The 18,501-nt window shown below is 44.8% G+C and overlaps 1 protein-coding gene across 3 annotated transcripts in view; it reads right to left on the bottom strand.

Moving 5' to 3' along the window:
• Positions 1 to 18,501, bottom strand: part of ALKBH8 (alkB homolog 8, tRNA methyltransferase) — a 39,068-nt gene that overhangs the window by 16,244 nt on the left and 4,323 nt on the right. For 2 of the 3 annotated variants that reach the window (XM_083170029.1, XM_083170031.1), the window contains exons 3-8: positions 16,082 to 16,322; positions 12,793 to 12,915; positions 12,138 to 12,233; positions 11,254 to 11,358; positions 9,780 to 9,850; positions 1,485 to 1,591 (exon numbers count right to left, since the gene is read on the bottom strand). In XM_083170029.1, coding sequence (XP_083026155.1) covers positions 1,485 to 1,591; positions 9,780 to 9,850; positions 11,254 to 11,358; positions 12,138 to 12,233; positions 12,793 to 12,915; positions 16,082 to 16,322 — 743 coding nt within the window. The remainder of the gene's footprint in view (positions 1 to 1,484; positions 1,592 to 9,779; positions 9,851 to 11,253; positions 11,359 to 12,137; positions 12,234 to 12,792; positions 12,916 to 16,081; positions 16,323 to 18,501) is intronic. The other variant, XM_083170030.1, reaches the window with a different exon arrangement.

Raw genomic sequence — 18,501 nt, 5'->3', positions numbered from 1 at the left:
AGGGTAAACCTTGAAGAGGACTTAAAGCAATCAGCTTAAAATACAGCTAAAACTGCCAGTTAGGGGCATTATAATTTTTTCTTTCTTATTTTTTCATATTTTATGTCAATTTTTAATGTTTTTCATGTATTAAATAAATGTAATGCAATCCCGATATATCTATTTAATCCTTTTAGCGCTGCCAATTCTCTTGTTTCTGTATGTATACCACTGCCTGCATACTACCTGCTGCCAGCATACCACCGCCTGCATGCATACATACCACCAGCTGCCTGCATACTACTTCCTGCCTAACTACCACCTGCTGCCTGCATACCACCCTGTCTGCAAACTACCTTTTGCCTGGATAGCACCCTCTCCCTGCATACAACCTCCTGCCTGCATACCAACCTCTGTCTTCATACCAACCCCTCTCTGCATAGCCACCCATCTTCATACCAACCCCTGTACCCCGGTCTGCATACCAACCCCTGTCTGCATACCAACCCCTGTCTGCATACCAACCCTTGTCTGCATACCAACCCCTGCCTGCATACCAACCCCTGTCTTCATACCAACCCGTCTTCATACCAACCCCTGCCTGCATACCCACCCGTCTTCATACCAACCTGTCTGCATACCAACCCCTGCCTGCATACCCACCCGTCTTCATACCAACCTGTCTGCATACCAACCCCTGTCTTCATACCAACCCCTGCCTGCATGCCACCCCCTGTCTTCATACCAACCCCTGCCTGCATGCCACCCCCTGTCTTCATACCAACCCCAGTACCCCGTCTGCATACCATAAAATGAGAAATTAAACATATTCTATGCACAAAACACAAACACTCAGAGCTCTTCCGACTACAGGAGAGGTGAGAAAACATCAACCTAGGAGGGAGAAACCGCAGCCCAGCTAGTTTCTGTGATTACCCCGGGGGAAAGCGATGCGATGGGGTGTTATCCGCAGGATGTTGTAGACTGTGATTAATCTTAATGAATATAAGAAAGATTTCAATTTGCAGCTGTCTCCGTACCTTAATATTTGCACAGGAATAAAAAAACCCAACAGCTAATATAATGCAAACGTTGTATCCGCATTAGAAAGTAAAGACCCATACACACAATACAAACAATATCGCTCATTCTAATGGTTTAAAATCATAGATGGTCCTACTGTATGTCCGGTGTAGAATACTTTTACCATCGATGAGGGAGGACCAGGTGGTTTCCCGCCAACAATAATACTGAAGCACCTAATTATTATTATTTTTATTATAAGGTATAGGGAAAAGCACAGTCCAAAATTCAAATAGAGGAGCCACACAACCTGCCACCAACTGCCATTCCTAATGACTCAATGGCAGTTGGTGTTTCTCCCCTATATGAATTTTGAACTGTGCTGCAAGCCCCCTCTCTGGAGCCGCCACAAATAATATGTGATCATTAATGACACAAACGTACCCAGTACATTGGCTGTACAATACATTTCTGATACATACCCGTGTGTCCATAGATATCTAGACTCTCCGCTCATTACCAGCAAGCTGCGTTGCGGCAGCATAACCGGCACACTAGAGCCGCTGGGAGGCTTGAAGTCCATGACAATCTGTAAATGAATAGAATGCACAATATTTTACAAACCTACAGCTGGAAGTTAAATTATTTTCGAGATTTAAACATTGTTGTTTGCAGCTTACCTAAAATGTATAAAATAAAAGTATACACAGCTTAGTGTTTATACAGGCATATGTGTATATTATCAAAGGTCAGTGCACACCTTCCGTATATGCACAGCAGCGGGTATACAGTCTGTACTACAAAAGCACACAATCATTTGGAAGGAGGGATGCTAAGATGTTCACCCACTAAGAACACTAGACTATAGCCTCCTACACAATGGCCGATCCCCGGGGGAAGGGGTGCCAGCATTGGCATAAACACTTGCCGATGCTGGCTTGGAAGGGGTGGGAGGCAGGAAGGCCCTCCCTCATCTGAACATGCAGGATGAGGGGGCCATTAACGATGCCCGGGAGTTCGCATTGCTAACGAGGGGATATTGTTCACACTATCGCTCAAAGCCTTTTGTGGGAGAAATTGTTCACAATATTGGGTACTAGTGTATTATCACGGCGCCCATCGCATCGCATGCCACTAATTAAGGTATGCGATGGCATGCGATGGGACCCGATTTGAGCCTTTTCCCGGGCGTGAGTATAAAATTTTAATATTGCGTCGCATCGCAATCATGCCAGATTTGGGCTTATTCCCATGTTAAATGCCCCCCCAGACCCGATTTTTAATTGTATACCGACCCTGATGGGTAATGACTATGTTAAATGCCCCCCCATTGTTAACACCACACCATTATCAACGTCAACCCGAAGCGTGGCGAGAGCAGCGGTACGCGTCCTCCGACCTTTTCATACCCCCACTATCCACATCAGCGCGGAGTTGATTTTATATAGTGTGGCGAGCGCAGCGAGCCACCGAGCCCGAAGCGTGGCAAGCGGCCGCGGAATATATGTGAAGTCATCCGCGTCCGCTCGCCACGCTTCGGGCACTATATAAAATCAACTCCACGCCGACGTGGATAGTGGGGGTATGAAAAGGTCTGAGGATGCGTACCGCCGCCCCTCGCAGGCTCGCTGCGCTTGCCACGCTTCAGGTTGGCGTTGATAGTGGGGTGGCGTTAACAATGGGGGGGCATTTAACATAGTTATTACCCATCAGGGTGGGTATACAATTAAAAATTGGGTCTGGGGGGGCATTTAACATAGGAATCAGGCATCTGGGTGCCTGTACGATGAAAAATCGGGTCCAATCACGTTTTTGGTTGTACAATGCCCTACGATGGAAAAGGTGGGCGCCGTGATAATACACAAGTACCCAATATTGCATAGTGTGTATGGGATTTATCCCTTTATGTCCATTCCCCATCATTGCCCCTTCCCCCTCCTCACTGCCCCACTATTACTGCTAGAACAGTTGTTATAGAGCAGGCTTGGCCAACCAGTGGCTCTCCAGCTGTTGTGAAACCACAAGTCATAGCATTCTTTGCCGCAGTTTTGCTATTAGAGAATTGCTACAACTGTGGCAATGCATGCTGGGATGTGTAGTTTGCCAACAACTGGAGAGCCAGATTGGCCAAGCTTGTTAAAGAGGGTCTTGCTGTAGACTGGTGTGTACTGTCTTTACGGATCCTCTCCTTAGAAGGAGGATAACATTTATACAGTACTTACCAAAATGTGTCGGGAATCTGACAGTTGGGATGCCGTTGTCAGTTTGACCATTGGCATCCTAACTGTTGGGACCCCGTAACCAACCCTAAAAATGTGTGTTTTTAACATAAAATTATTTTGTCAGGTTATACGAAGAATCTATTTCTCTTTGATTTATTCTCTTTTATCAGGTTTCTATTAATGGTTATCATTTTGCAAATGAGCAGAGAAGCTTTTGAAAGCTCCCCTGAGCTCTATCAGCACTGTGAAATCTTCCCCACCTTTCACTCCTCTCTGCCATCACATGACATGCTGAGAGCTGTGAGCATGTAGCGGTCTTACAGACTGTGAAAGTGAATGTCAGCCATATTTATTTTCCATCCAGAGAGATTATAGGTGATGATTTGAAGCTTAGAAAAATATGAAGATGCTATTCAAAACAAACAAACAAACAGAGATTTTACTAATGTAATGATCTTTCGATAATTAACGTACCAGGAATATATCCACATAAAAAATATCCATTTTTACCCTTTCTTTAAAAAAGTCACAGAACGTGCATTGATATCTTTGAGGCAAGTAAGCGCACAAAACATTATTACACTACTTATTAGAGCAGTTTTCGGAGTTCTTAGCCCCCAGCAGGGTAAGTCTCGATGCTGACAGATACAGAAGTGGTTGGCACCAAGAAGTTTTTGTTGCTGGATATTTAGAGATTACAAAACGCCCGGCGGTCCAGTTTGTCAGTTTGTGGCATGCGGATTTCATTACATCCACATTTCAAGCTTACACAATCTGTTCCTTACAAGTATGACAACAGCCGAGACTTCCAACACAGGCACATTAAACAAGGAAGCCCATGGTTAGTACTCACAGACAGAATAATAATGATGCACATCTGCCTGAAGCATTATACCAATGCTGTGTATACTGAGGGGAGACAAAGTTATCTGGGGTTGCTGGAGGCTATGGATCCTGTAACAGAACAACTAGCATGACAGCCATTACAAAACTACGGTTAGCAGGGTGGATGTGTATTTAGCAGTCATGTCAGAGAATACAGATCGAGGTGTTTATTTCAATTAGATAAAGGCATCTAGGAAGACCGTCCTCATAATGTGTAGACGCAGAGGTAACTTAGGACCTCATAGGAAAATCTCTAACCTTCCTGTTAAGGTGCCCACACACCGGTCTGATTCCGATGGATCGGGCCGACATATCAGGTGATTTGGAGGTGTTTGGCATGGGATCGGATCGGACTCTGTGGATCATACTTGCAGCATGTACGATATATCAGAATAGGATGCGTCAATGTGTACATCGCAGGTGCTATTTTGGCACTTGAGATGTATTGCATCCGATCTCACTTGAACTCCCATGGCAGCTCCGCAGGAGTCCATTTACGTGCGAAGCTGAAGGGAAATCAGATCAGGCAATACGGACCCGTGTATAGGGGGCTTACCGGACTGTTCAAATTATGTGTCAATTTGGTAACGTGCTCAAGCATGGCTAATCTTAAAATGTGGACAGCTAGGGTGCTGTGAGGACCAAATTTGGGACCCTCTGGTGTAGTAGAAAACATTGTCCTTTAAAACCACATCTATTGTAAGATAATCTTACAGTTTCCCCCTTGGTCAAATTGAGATGCATAAAGGCTTTTGCAAATATGGAAGTGCGTTTTTGTGCTAAGCATACTCGGGAACCCAACATATGCACCTACGGGCAGAGTCATATGGAATTCAGTCGCTTCCCCAATAACTGAAGGAGCGTAACTAGCTGTAATGTTCTCTCATAGGCTGTAATGTTCTCTCATAGGCTGTAATGTCCTCTCATAGGCTGTAATGTCCTCTCATAGGCTGTAATGTTCTCTCATAGGCTGTAATGTCCTCTCATAGGCTGTAATGTCCTCTCATAGGCTGTAATGTTCTCTCATAGGCTGTAATGTTCTCTCATAGGCTGTAATGTCCTCTCATAGGCTGTAATGTTCTCTCATAGGCTGTAATGTTCACTCATAGGCTGTAATCATAGGCTGTAATGTTCACTCATAGGCTGTAATGTTCACTCATAGGCTGTAATGTCCTCTCATAGGCTGTAATGTCCTCTCATAGGCTGTAATGTTCTCTCATAGGCTGTAATGTTCACTCATAGGCTGTAATTATAGGCTGTAATGTTCTCTCATAGGCTGTAATGTTCTCTCATAGGCTGTAATGTTCACTCATAGGCTGTAATGTTCACTCATAGGCTGTAATGTTCACTCATAGGCTGTAATGTTCACTCATAGGCTGTAATGTCCTCTCATAGGCTGTAATGTCCTCTCATAGGCTGTAATGTCCTCTCATAGGCTGTAATGTTCTCTCATAGGCTGTAATGTTCCCTCATAGGCTGTAATGTCCCCTCATAGGCTGTAATGTTCTCTCATAGGCTGTAATGTTCTCTCATAGAGAATGGGGCTGGTAAAAGTGTGCATGGCTATCAATCCAGGGCAAATATACGCATTCACTTTTTTATGCATGGGGGGCCTAATTCGGATGTGGACCTAGTGACTCATCTGCAGCGGATCTGCTACCAGTCGCTGGACCCCTACTGCACAAGTACAGTACAGAACATCGGAACATCTAGTCAGATCACTTAGAAATAGCCCTGAAATCGCCCCGTGTGTTAAAGGTTATTTCAGGGCTATTTCTGATCTAACTAGATTGCTTTAAAATTAGGCACACACCCTGTGTGTATGCCCCCAAATCACAGCGATGTGGGGTCCCGCACATCGCTATCACCTGACTAGATCTTGATTGCTTGCAGTCAAAATCTAGTCAGATCGCCAGTGTGAGACCACTGATCCGCACATATCACTGGTGCATCGCGTGTGTGCCGGTGATGGCCACTGAGCGATCTGTGATTGAGGACATTGCTCAGCACTGGACTCCCGTCGCCCCGTGTGTAAAGGCCATTAGACTATATACTATTAACACACTGATTGCTTCACTAGCCCTTCCCTGTGCTTGGCTGACAATTATTGCAACAAGGAAAGCATTGGGAAATGTCGGTTACACATACCACCACATGCACTTGCATACAGTCACTGTTTCACTAACACTTTTGTGCTTGGTTGATTAATAATCAACATTTTAAATTATTTTATTGTTGTATTTGTGTTTTCACAATACATAAATATAATTGCATTATTCAATTATTGGTATTATTATTATTAGTATTAACCTCTTGGGTGGTATGCCCGGAAATTTTCCAGGCCTACCACTTTGCATTAGGTGCGCGCACTACCTTTAGGGGTCCCCCCCCTCCTGTCACCTCCCCCACCCGCTCCGGCGATCGTACAACGATGTCATTGGTTACAACCTCACGATTTATTATTTTATTTATTTATTAATCGTTTCTTATATAGCGCAGCATATTCCGTGACCCAGCAGTTTGGCCATGGGTCAGGAGGATGGAAAATGTGAAAAGAAAGAGTAGATGTGTGTGGACTGTACAGTGGGGATGTGATTAGATAGGAACGGTATATGAAGGTTAAGTGACTGGTTCTGGAATTTGATAAGCTTTCCTGAAGAGATGAGTTTTCAGGGAACGCTTATAGGTTTGGAGACTGGAGGAGAGTCTTATTGTGCCTGGGAAAGCATTCCACGGAGTGGGTGCGGCCCGAAGAAAGTCTTGCAATCAGGATATGTGACCGAGTAATGAGTCTGGATGGAAAATGCAGATCTTGTGAGGAGCGTAGAGGTCGTGTTGGATGATATTTTGAGATAAGAGAAGATACTGTATGTATGTTGGTGTAGTTTGGTTTATGGATTTGTGTGTAAGTAAAATAATTTTGTATTGAATACGGTAGAATACAGGTAACCAATGAAGTGACTGACAGAGTAGCTTTGCAGACGATGAACGTCTGGCTAGGAAGATTAGCCTCGCAGCTGCATTCATGATGGACTGTAGTTGTCAGAGTCTGTATTGGGGAAGACCAATACGATCACCATATATATATATATTGGTTCCAGCAACTGTGTAGTTAACCTGCGCACTTTCAATTTTCTGCGATCCCTGCTCTATTAGGATTCTGCAGCACCAATTTGTTTTCTGTTACTTATAAAAGTTAATTAGTCCGGCCAATATTAAATTAAAGAAAATGAGGAAATGGTATTTATCTTTGTTGCCTTTCCAGGGGATGTTAGCAGTGTGTCCCCATTGCTATTATTTAAATGAGCTGGCAAACGTTAAACAGCAATTTAAACGTACAAGTCAGTGATCAACAAGGCAGCTACTGATGCGTAGCAACGGATTTACAATGCAAACAGTCAGCAACCAAAACAAGCCGCGACGACAAGAAAATCCTGTAGTCAATTAAATGGTTTTCATTCTCCAACACATAACAAAAACAAACAAACAATAAAATAAACAGGACCCAAACAATATATAAGTCCAACACATGTCACGGGGAAGGAAAAAAAGAACTGAATAATTCACAAGGATCAAAAAACTTGTTTTCAATCATTTGCATTTGTTTTAAAGTATAGAAGCAAATTCAGCATTTGAGAAAAGCAAGAAATGATAATATATTAAAAAAATGAGACTTTGGGACTTAATAAGGAAGTAAGGTCCTATATGAAGAAAGTATTTTTCCCTCGAATGTGCATTTTAAGGCCCCTTACACTAATCTGAGGTATCACATGTAGCCTTGCATGCGATACCATGGCAACTGCCTGCCAGCGAACCCATATGCCAGCGAACCCATATGCCAGCAAGTGCTGCCAGATACGACAAATCTTAAGTGGAGCACTTGTGATCTCCAGATTAGGGTGGCCAATCCCGGGATCGGGATAGATGGAATCCCGGGATTTGGCACACAAAACACCAGGATTTCAGGATTAGACTGCACATGAACTCGTTCAGATGCTGCCCAGCTGTTCCGGGCTCTGCCCGCCCACAGCTGCACTGCACATCACTCCCTGGCAAGGCACCAGCCGCCCGCCCGGCACCTAGAAGCGCCTCCAGCAGTGCATCAACACTTTCCGGCCCGGCTCCCAGACACCCCGCCTGCCTCACAGCCGCCCGCCTGTACAGCATTTTTTTTTATTAGGAAAGCCAATCCTGGGATCCCGAGAATCCCGGGATTGTGCATTTTTCGATTCCGGTATTAAAAAAATGCCCCTAGATTGGCTTCCCTACTCCGGATCTGATTCGATTCACACGGGACCAAACATCGGATCGGAATCGGATTTTAGGCACATACAATTTGGGCACTTTTTCACCGGATTTCTTTGCCCCACCTGCAGTGCACATGGTTTTGACCAGGTCTGAATTAAGCCCATTGTGTGAACACACTGGACAATATTTACATTTTGTTGGAACTGGAAAAATTGTTTCAAATGCCGTTGAGTGTGTACCGTACATTAAGTTTATTTTTGAAGAACTGAAGATAATAAACAATTGCGTTTAATAAGAACTCATATAAACATGTTTAAGGCAGAGCTTCAGTCTCTTGTACCGTACATTATTAAGCAGCACTCCCACTGTTTCATAGCTACCCTCATGTCACCACTGAGCACTGTATTCTCCAAACACAAGACCAGTAGCTTGGAACATGAAGCAACCAGAGATGCAGGAGAGAATAATTATTTGTGAATGATGATGGGCACAGGGTGAAACTGTAGTTCTACTTGTTATCACTGTGGGTGGTTGTGTACAAAATATATATGGATGACTGAAGATCTCTCCTTTAATAGAATAATAATAATTTTATTTATATTGTGCTCTTTCTCCAATAGGACCCAAGGCACTTAACAGATAGAGTAAATGTAATACAGTTCAGGAACAGTGAAGTACAGAAAAGCTTTTCAGAACGATACTTAAGAGAATTACGGAAATGCTTGAGTAAACAGGAAAGTCTTGTGTCTGTTTTTAAAGGATTCTAGATAATCTAGATTAGGACAGGATCTAGATCTAGACAGGATACTATGGAAAGAAAGGAAATAGCTCTAGGAAATCAACAGATGTATTCAGCCGTGTAACTATAGCACCGCAGCCCCCGCCACCGCGGGGGGGCGCTGTGCATGTGGGGGCGCCGGGGACTGCGGTGCTATAGTTAACCCCCCCAATCCCCCGCAGACTTACCTATCGCGCTGGTCCCGACGGCTCCGTTCTTCTGCTGAGGACCACCAGAAAATGGACGCCCCCATATAGCACACAGTTCTCTGAAACTGTGTGCTGTATGGGGGCGGCCATTTTCTGGTGGTCCTCAGCAGAAGAACGGAGCCGCCGGGACCAGCGCGATAGGTAAGGCTGTGCGGGATTGGGGGGGGATGGTTTGCATGGGCGGGGGGGGGGGGGGGTAGGGGTGCTTAGCGGGGCGGGGGGGGGGCACCCAAAACGTAGCTACGCCACTGGATGTATTATATTAAGTTGCAGCATTATGAGATGAGTAAGAATTGCTCACAGGACTGAATGAAACCAGACACAGCTATAAGGCCATCAGCCGACGTGAACACTCATCTTATTTGTACTAGCAACCCCACTGGTTGGTGTGTTTATGTTTTCAGGGGAGGACTGGATTTTATTTGTTTTTCTTACCTCCGCTCCCAAGCTCAATGAGATAATTTCATCTTCGAAGGCTGAATGAGTATCAATGTGTGGCGGGATGCCTAGCAATGACAAAGACATACTCCTTATTCTCACTTTATTCTTGTATCCAGGTGGCATGCCACAAAGTGACAAATACATATGAAAAAACAGGAAATGGTCATTAAGGTCGACATACATTGGGTTGACCACTGATGGTCAACACAGACAAAATGTCGACATGCCTAAGGTCGAGTGCAGCGGACACAGTGGGAACGCAGTGCACCAATACGGTGTCCATGTCGACAGTGACGACATTTTGACTGTTGACCTTCCCCATGGGACTTGTAGTTCGACTGTAAAAAGCAATGTTTTTTAATGTCATTTTACACGTATCAGTCTGGCGTCCGCTGCCTTGGGATGCGGGGACAGCCCCGAGCTTCAGCCTTAGACGGATGAAGCATGGGGGGGACCCCACTCCCCCAGGTACCCCGTCCAGGGTTTACCAGCCATGGTGCACATGGTATGGTTGGGGGAAGGTACGTAAAAATAAGTGTCTACCAGCTGTGGCATGCTCCAATTGGGGAATTCACATAACAAATAAAAGAAAAGCGAGTATTCACGGAAAGGGAATGTCTGAGTACTTTGTAACTGCTGTGTGAATGGTACTCCAGCAACCTGCTCTGTGCATTGGGCCCTCTACTGTGACAGCTTCATCCTGTCATTTTATGTTCCCACCTGCCATTGAATTTAGCATTAGCCCAGGGCTGGGCAACACCGGCCCTCCAGATGTTAATGAACTACACATCCCAGGATGCCTTGCATTAGTTTTGCTATGTGGCCATGCTGAAACTGATGCAAGACATGCTGGGATGTGTAGCTCATCAACATCTGGTGGGCCGGTGTTGCCTTTAACGTCCCAATATGCCTCTGAATACACTAGTACAGATATGTCTACCTACACCACGGGCCAAATGAGAGATTTTAGAAGAGTTCTCCCATTTTTTTAAAGCACCAATCAACTGCATGGTAAAAATCAACCTGCTTTTTCAGTGTAAATGATTGCCACTTTAAAAAAATGGGAAACCTCCCCCAAAATCTCTCACTTTCTGATTCTCACAACGTTACAATTAGCCACTGGCCTCCTTGCTTGTCAAAAAGCCCTTCTAGTCGTGTGACTCAGTAGCTTCCGTACAGCATTTTCCATTAAAATGCAGTGATGCAAATAAGATGCACAAGCAGCTTCTGCTGATTAAAATGACATGCTGCATGCCTATATCCTGTGTGCGACTGAGGACGTATCTGCATACAAAATGAAGAAGTCATCCAAATCTGCACCACCTCTTACATGTAGAGTGAGGACGGTGATGCTGAAATACTGTTCTCTGCTAATATTAATGTTATAGGAATACACATGATCTGAGCTGGTGTAAATGTCACAGTAGAAGACATTTAATAGTCACATAGATCAAACATAGTTCCTTACCTTGCCCTGGCTCATACTGGTTTATCGTTATTTGGTCAGGCCTCTTCTTTATGAGACCTCGTTCCAAGCATCTGTCCAGTACCAAATGACAGAACTGTGGAAGACCTGTATAACAATGAAGAAATGTGCATGCTATCAAATATATAATAATAGTAATCTATCAATGAAAGTGGTTTCTATTTATGCCGCCTGCATCAAACACACAAAAAAGGTGGGTATTATAAGTGCCTTTGGTCCAGAGACTAAATGTTGGTATATGTGGATTGTATCATTCTTATGGGCCCTACACACATAGCAATGTGTGTATGGCAACCCAGCTATGCTATGTCGGGTACTGCTGTGGTGCTGTCGCTCAGCACACAGCGCTGACAGCCCACACACAGCGTTCTATAGCACAGCACTTTGACATTAACCCTATAGTGAGCTGTACAGTGAGGAAATCAAGTCAAAAACAAATGACAGGGAGCTTCCAATCTATGAGGTGTGAGCAACAACTGACATACTGTATAAAGGAGTACTGCAACAACTGTGCGGAAAGTGTTAGTGGCTATTGTAAGGCGGCAGCAGAGTCAGTCACCAATGATAATATAGTCAGTGGCTAGTTGCATTTCTATGCTGTTACCTGCAGCTGTAAGTGCAGCGCAGACCGGCATCACTGCAACAATGATTCTGGATGCAGAGTTCAGTTCCAGGCACCCTGCTATCCAGAATCAAAGACCGTGAGGCAGCGACAGTACCGCCGACAGAGCCCTGTGCTCTGTCACCGGTCGCACTCCCCTAGTTATGGCCCTGGTGCCTGCTGTGTAGTACTTTTGGAATGAGAAGATATGAAGCAATCAATTGTCACCTATAATGATGCCTAAATCCTAATTCTTAAAGCTTACCTCCTGGCAAAGGCTGATCCTTATCTACGTTATTGTTATCGTATCGGAACTCATATCCATAATGCTTCACCCGCCTGTGCTTTAATGACTTCTGGTCTGCAAGCAGATTGATTTAAAACAGTCTATTAACCAATTGCTTAATATGAAGGTGATAGAATGGAAATCATCGTAAATATCTTTTCTGTGCTGGTGCTATGCCACAAAGACAGTCTTACAGTTAACCCTTTCAGTGCCATGGGAATATTCCAAAACAGGTGTGAAAATTGCCGCACAATCATTTGTATTCACCATAATGACCTGTATTGTTCACCTTATATAAGAAATACAATCTTTTTTTTTTTTTTCACGCCACAGTTTTTTATATTTGAATTTATATAACAAATGTGAGCGATGCTGGCATTTTTAGCGCATTTTTAGCGCCTCTCTCACAGAGATATTGGCACTCAAATGGTTAAGACTTCTGCTTAGACACCAGCTACAAGAAAAGTTCTTATTCCCTTATGCACAGTACTCGCTGCCCCTATTGCATTTCTTCTGTGAGTGATTCAGGGATCACAGGGAGTCTCTTTTAGCCATTTACATTTTTATGACAAGGTTCAGACTGAATCCTAAGCCACTTATATCCCGAGCTAATCTAGAACGACAGGACACTTACTGGAGTTATCAACCTCCCAGAGGATATTTTCCAGCATCACAAGTTCTTCATCCGGAGAAACAAAGTCTTCTACAATCACCAAGCCGGGGGGCAGTGGCGGGGGTACAATCTCTCGGACTTCTACTGTGATTAGGATAAAGTTGAAAGCAAGAAAACAAGAGAAAAAAATGCTTAGAACTTCCAAATAACACTATATACTGTAGACAAAATGGAAAATAGAGTAAAAGAATATATATATATATATAAATAATCGCCAACACGGGATCCTCCAAGTCTTCACATGCTCCTGCTGTATTGTCTGACTTGTCTGGTATACTGTAGCTGTAGACAATTGCTTGTCTCCCTATAAAATGCCTTCTGTTGTGTAATTGATAAAATGTATTGTGTTATCTTGTTACTGCCAGTAAGGGTCATACCTCTTTTCCATCTACAAGCTGGGTTACACCCGGGATCTTGTTCCCAGCTCTAACCCGGCTTGTGAACCCTTTTACACTAGAGTCTCCACCCAGCATAATGCCAGGCAGGTGACGTCATCAGGAGGCGGGGTCTGGGCGGCGCTGGGAGATGAGAGAATCTCCCAGCGCCGGCTTTTGCATTGCTGTGAATGGGACCTGGGTCACTTCAACCCAGGTTACCCAGTTTACACTGCACAGTGACCCAGGTTGAACCCGTGTTAAACGCAGGTCGCTACCTGGGTTGAAATGCCGGGTCTCATGACCCGGGTTATTTCAACTGGGAGCGTTTCCACCTGCCTAAAATCCTGGGTTTTGTGCGCTCCCATGCAAAAACACTGGATATTTAGGCTAGTGGAAAAGGGGTATAACATGTGACCACTGAAACCGAGGATGAGGAATCTTTGACCCTTCAGCTGTAACAGTTTTAGCATGACCCTGCAACAGTTTTAGCATGGTAAATAGCAAAACTGTAGCAGGGCATACTGGGATGTGTAGTTCAACAACAACTGGATGGCCAAAAGTTTCCCATCCCTGCCTTAGACGGTTAGAGGGCCATCCAATTGACCACTGAAATGTATTTGGTTGACATTCACTAATCTAAATGCATTCATCACTTCGGTCAACTCTTCATTTTACTGTTCCTCCAAACCCCCCTATATAGAAAAAAACAGAGGAGAACCAACCAAGTGAATCCTCTCTGTCCCTTTAAATAACAGCATTGTGGATCAATGAAAAGAGCAGTAATGTTACTAGGCCAGGAGAATGATCATAACTTGCCAACATTCCATCAGAGAATGTGACACTTGGATAGTGGTTAAGCCCTACACACCATTATAAGCATCCCCATAAGCTTCCAATGAAGGCATCAATAGGGAACCCAGTGGAAAAACCCCGCTGGGACCTAAGGAGGGCCCGCATGGTCAGTGGGTGTCTGAAGGCGAAGAACGTCAGTTCCTTTACCCACCCTTCCTCATAGTTTTGCTAAACACATATAGTAAGTAATAATCTACAGTGCAGCAGCATTCATATCCCATATACTAGGTATATATTCTTTCCCTCTCTGCTCAGAAATTAACCACCATCTTTCCTCCTCACTGATTACTCGCTCTCAGTCCTGCCTCTTAAGCTGGGTACACATTAGCTGATTATCATTAACGATATGCATGATAGCCAGATCGTTAACGCTATTTTCATCCATAACGATGCAAGCTCCCATGGGTTTTTACCAACCCCCTCTGTCATCTGTATATCCAGTAAAATCCTGACTACTGTATCTTGTCAATGACAGCATTGCATGCTCCTGGATGTGGCCACTGAATGAGATCGTTAACGGGATTTTGAACTTCCGCTAAATCCTTTTCTCTGATTCCACAGGTGACACTGGAGTTACAGTGGGGAATAAAAGGGTGACTCCCACTGGACAAGAGAGACAGTATAAAAGAGAAGCTGCCACGTGTCAGCAACAGCGCTAAGACTTAATTTGCATACAGCCTATACGGTCACACCTCGGTCTAAACCCCACTGTCTAACTCAGAGCGCCTGGGGGAGCAGCAGCAGATTGCTGAAACCAGGAGACTAGTAAATGCTGGAGCACCGCAGACACCTGGGCAGCAGCAATCAGGAGCCTTCAGCAGCACCGAGGCCGCTGGGAGCAAACCCTGCAGTAAGCTCCGCCCCCCAGCTAACTCTGTCTCCTATAATGGCGCCGCTTTTGAAAGCACTGATAAAGTCGCCTTTTTTTTTTTTTGCAGAGCCTTCCCCCCCTCCCCGATAGTGGTGGTGGTGGGGGCACAGGGTATACTGATAAACTACCCCAAAGCTGGCTGGTGGTGGTATAACTGAGGGAGAATCGCAACGTGCACCGCACACAGCAGCATCCATTACATCTCTAGCAGCCGGACACTAGGGCGCGAGCCACATGCAGCTGCGGCGGAGTCTCTCCATCAGCTACAATGCCGCAGGCAGGTAGTGGCAGACGCTACCTGCCTGATCCTCTTGATGATAGAAGTTCTTACTGTCAGCGTGATCTGTACTAATAACATAGCCCAGGAGAGAAGCCCAAAGTATGACCAGCTCCCCCAGGGCACAATCTAAGACTGCCTGGGAGGGGAAGTAGAAGGGGAGGAGTTGGCCATCCCAATTTAATTTAAAGTGCCCATGCTCCCTACCTTCTATTCCCCACTGTAACTCCAGTGTCACCTAGTGGATGAAGGAGAAATCTTATGGGGGGGGATCTTAGAATGCACACCCAAGATGCATGAGGTGCTATCATGCTGGGACTTGTAGTTCTGCAAAGAAAAATACATGGTGCAGATGCACACTCCGCATCTGCACCATGTATTTTACTTTGAAGGAGAAATCTTTCAGTGTGTATGCACTATAATTCAAGTGAAATTCGTTATCGTCTAATGTGTGCAAAGCTGAACATTTCTTCCCCCTTGCCCCTAACTTACGGAACACTTTCTCCGAACACTGATTGTTTGAAACGCTCACTCAAAGTACATCAATTCCCATTTGCCTACTGGATCTCTGCCTGTTCCAGTCTTTCTTTCTTTCTACTTAAAAACACATGAGACAATCGATTTTCTTACAAAACTCTGTAATTTAAACACATTTGGTTACCGAACCCATAGACTCGTTTTGTTACTAAAAAAAGTCTATTTTCTTCCGCAGATACATTAGCACTGAAAAAGACCATGTTTTCCGCTGCTATATTACACTGGGAAAGGAACTGTCACGGCGTGAGATTCCATCTAGTTCAGCACAATGCTGAGAACAGACCATTGTGACACGAGCAGCACTTACAGAAACAGGGAGCTCAGGAAAAGTAATACCTTTCTCAACGAAGCTGAAGTAGAGAGTTATTCTGTGGTCGGAGTCACCGGATGAGAGGTCCTGACCGCTGAGTGATGTGCAGGCCTTGATGGCCTCCTCCGTGGAGGAATAGGTGACAAATGAGTAAGGCTTGTTTGGTGGCATTAGCAGCGATTCCACCAATCCGCATCTCTGCAGGACGTCGAGCAGCTGTTGTCTGCTGACTCCGTTCCCCAGGCCTCCATTGGCCACTACCAGGCTCTAAACACAAGAAGCAAAAAACATTTGGTACTTGTTTCCTAGCACGGCGCCACCGATTTTAATTGCAATCGGGTTACAAAAATCGGGCCAATCGCATTGCATGCAACGCGATTGACCCGACTGACCCGATTTTTTACATTGGAACCAATGTTAAATGGTCCCTGAGACCCGATTTTACATTGGCCCCAATGTTAAATGCCCCCAAGACCCCATTTTTCACTGTATGCCCCCCTTTGTTAACGCCACACCACGATCAACGTGAACCCGAAGCGTGGCGAGCGCAGCGGTACGCGTCCTCCAACCTTTTCATACCCCCACTATCCACGTCGACGTGGCGTTGATTTTATATAGTGTGGCGAGCGCAGCGAGCCCTGCGAGGTATTACGCGTCCCCAACTTCACAGGTATTACTTCACAGGTATTACGCGTCCCCAACTCCACAACTCCACTATCCACGTCGACGTGGAGTTGATTTTATATAGTGTGGTGAGCGCAACAAGCCACCGAGCCCGAAGCGCAGCGAGCCCCACGAGGGGACGCGCATTACTTTACAGGTATTACGTGTCCCCACGCGGGGCTCGCCACACTATATAACATCAACTCCACGCCGACGTGGATAGAGGGGTTAGAAAAGGTCGGAGGACGTGTACCGCCGCCGCTCGCCACGCTTCGGGTTGGCGTTCATCGTGGGGTGGCGTTAACAATGGGGGGGCATTTCACATACAAATTACCCATCAGGGTGGGTATACAATCAAAAATTGGGTATGGGGGGCCATTTAACATTGGTTCCTATGTAAAATCGGGTCCATCGCATTGGTCGCATTGTATGCCATTATAATGGCATACAATGGACCCGATTTTACATAGGAATTTAACATTAGATACAATGCTTACAATGTAAAATCGGGTCGGTCGCGTCGCATGCCATTATAATGGCATGCGATGGACACGATTTTACATTTGTCGGGAAACCTCAAAAAAAGCCCGAAATCGGGTCGGTCGGTCCTCATCGCATACCTTTAGTTAAGGTATGCGATGGGACCCGATGGGCGCCGTGCTAGGAAACAAGTACCAAACATTCCATTTATATTTTTACCTTGTACCATAATTTTGCATATGTGTTACTGTTTGCTCCACACAGCAGCAGTAGTAGTAGTAATAATATTAATAATAAGGGCACGGAGTTGTCTGCTCTGTAGCTATTGGCAAATATAACCCATTTGTAAGTATTTATAACTACAGGACTGCTCATAGGGGGAACACTTTCAGCACTGGAGGATTGAGCTGAAGTACACTTTTAGGCACCAATGATAAAATCAAAGGCTATCCTCATAAAGGTATATAGAAGTTAATTTGGGGTACATACAGATGATCATCGGTCATAATTCTAGTGGTCATAATACTGACACCGGCATCCACAAGGAGGGAAACCTGACAGTGGTCAGACATGTATACCTACCCCTCCCCCCTGCCCCTCCCACAGGATGTGGGAGGTTAGTTTTGTTATAAGAAACATCACAAAACATATTTAGAGTGTGACAGAGATTGAACGTGACAATGTCCTGGGGAAAGACGGATCGGGAAGACATACATGCTTAATAATGGACATTATGAAGAGTGATTATACTCAGAGCTATATGTGCACTGTGTCTGAAATGATTACTCTAAATATAAATCATAATATACTCATTTGAATTTCACGTCATGAAATGATTACATACTGTAAGGAACGTACCTGACATTTTACAAATGAGGCATATTTATCAAAGGCTTACTGTATATAACCTTAGACTGATGTTTCAGCTGCAATATGGGGTACGTATGTAAACTGCTGAACCGGGGCAGGAGAAAATGTACTCTGGGATGGGATGTTCTGGCTTCAATTCCTGTGACGCTAGTTTGGTAATTATTTACATACATTGTGTGAATTTTAATCTCTGTATAGAACATTCTACTACCAATGGCTCCATTCAGTGGTGGTTCTTACCTATGGGCTGCAGGACTTCAGACCTTCCAGGTGAAAACCGCCACTGTTCTCTCAATAAGTGGAGCCAGATGTGCAGTCTGTGAGACTGAACTAGCTTCACTGTGACTGGCAGTGACATCCTATTAGAACTCCGACCTGCCAGTCACCCAAGGCAGTCCCATTGAGAGGTGTTCCCTCCCTTCAGGATGCCTAT

This window comes from Crinia signifera, chromosome 2 (assembly GCF_055691185.1).
Source record: "Crinia signifera chromosome 2, ASM5569118v1, whole genome shotgun sequence".
NCBI classification, from domain to species: domain Eukaryota; kingdom Metazoa; phylum Chordata; class Amphibia; order Anura; family Myobatrachidae; genus Crinia; species Crinia signifera.
Note: the sequence above shows the minus strand (reverse complement) of the source record. Positions and strands in the feature narration are given on the sequence as shown.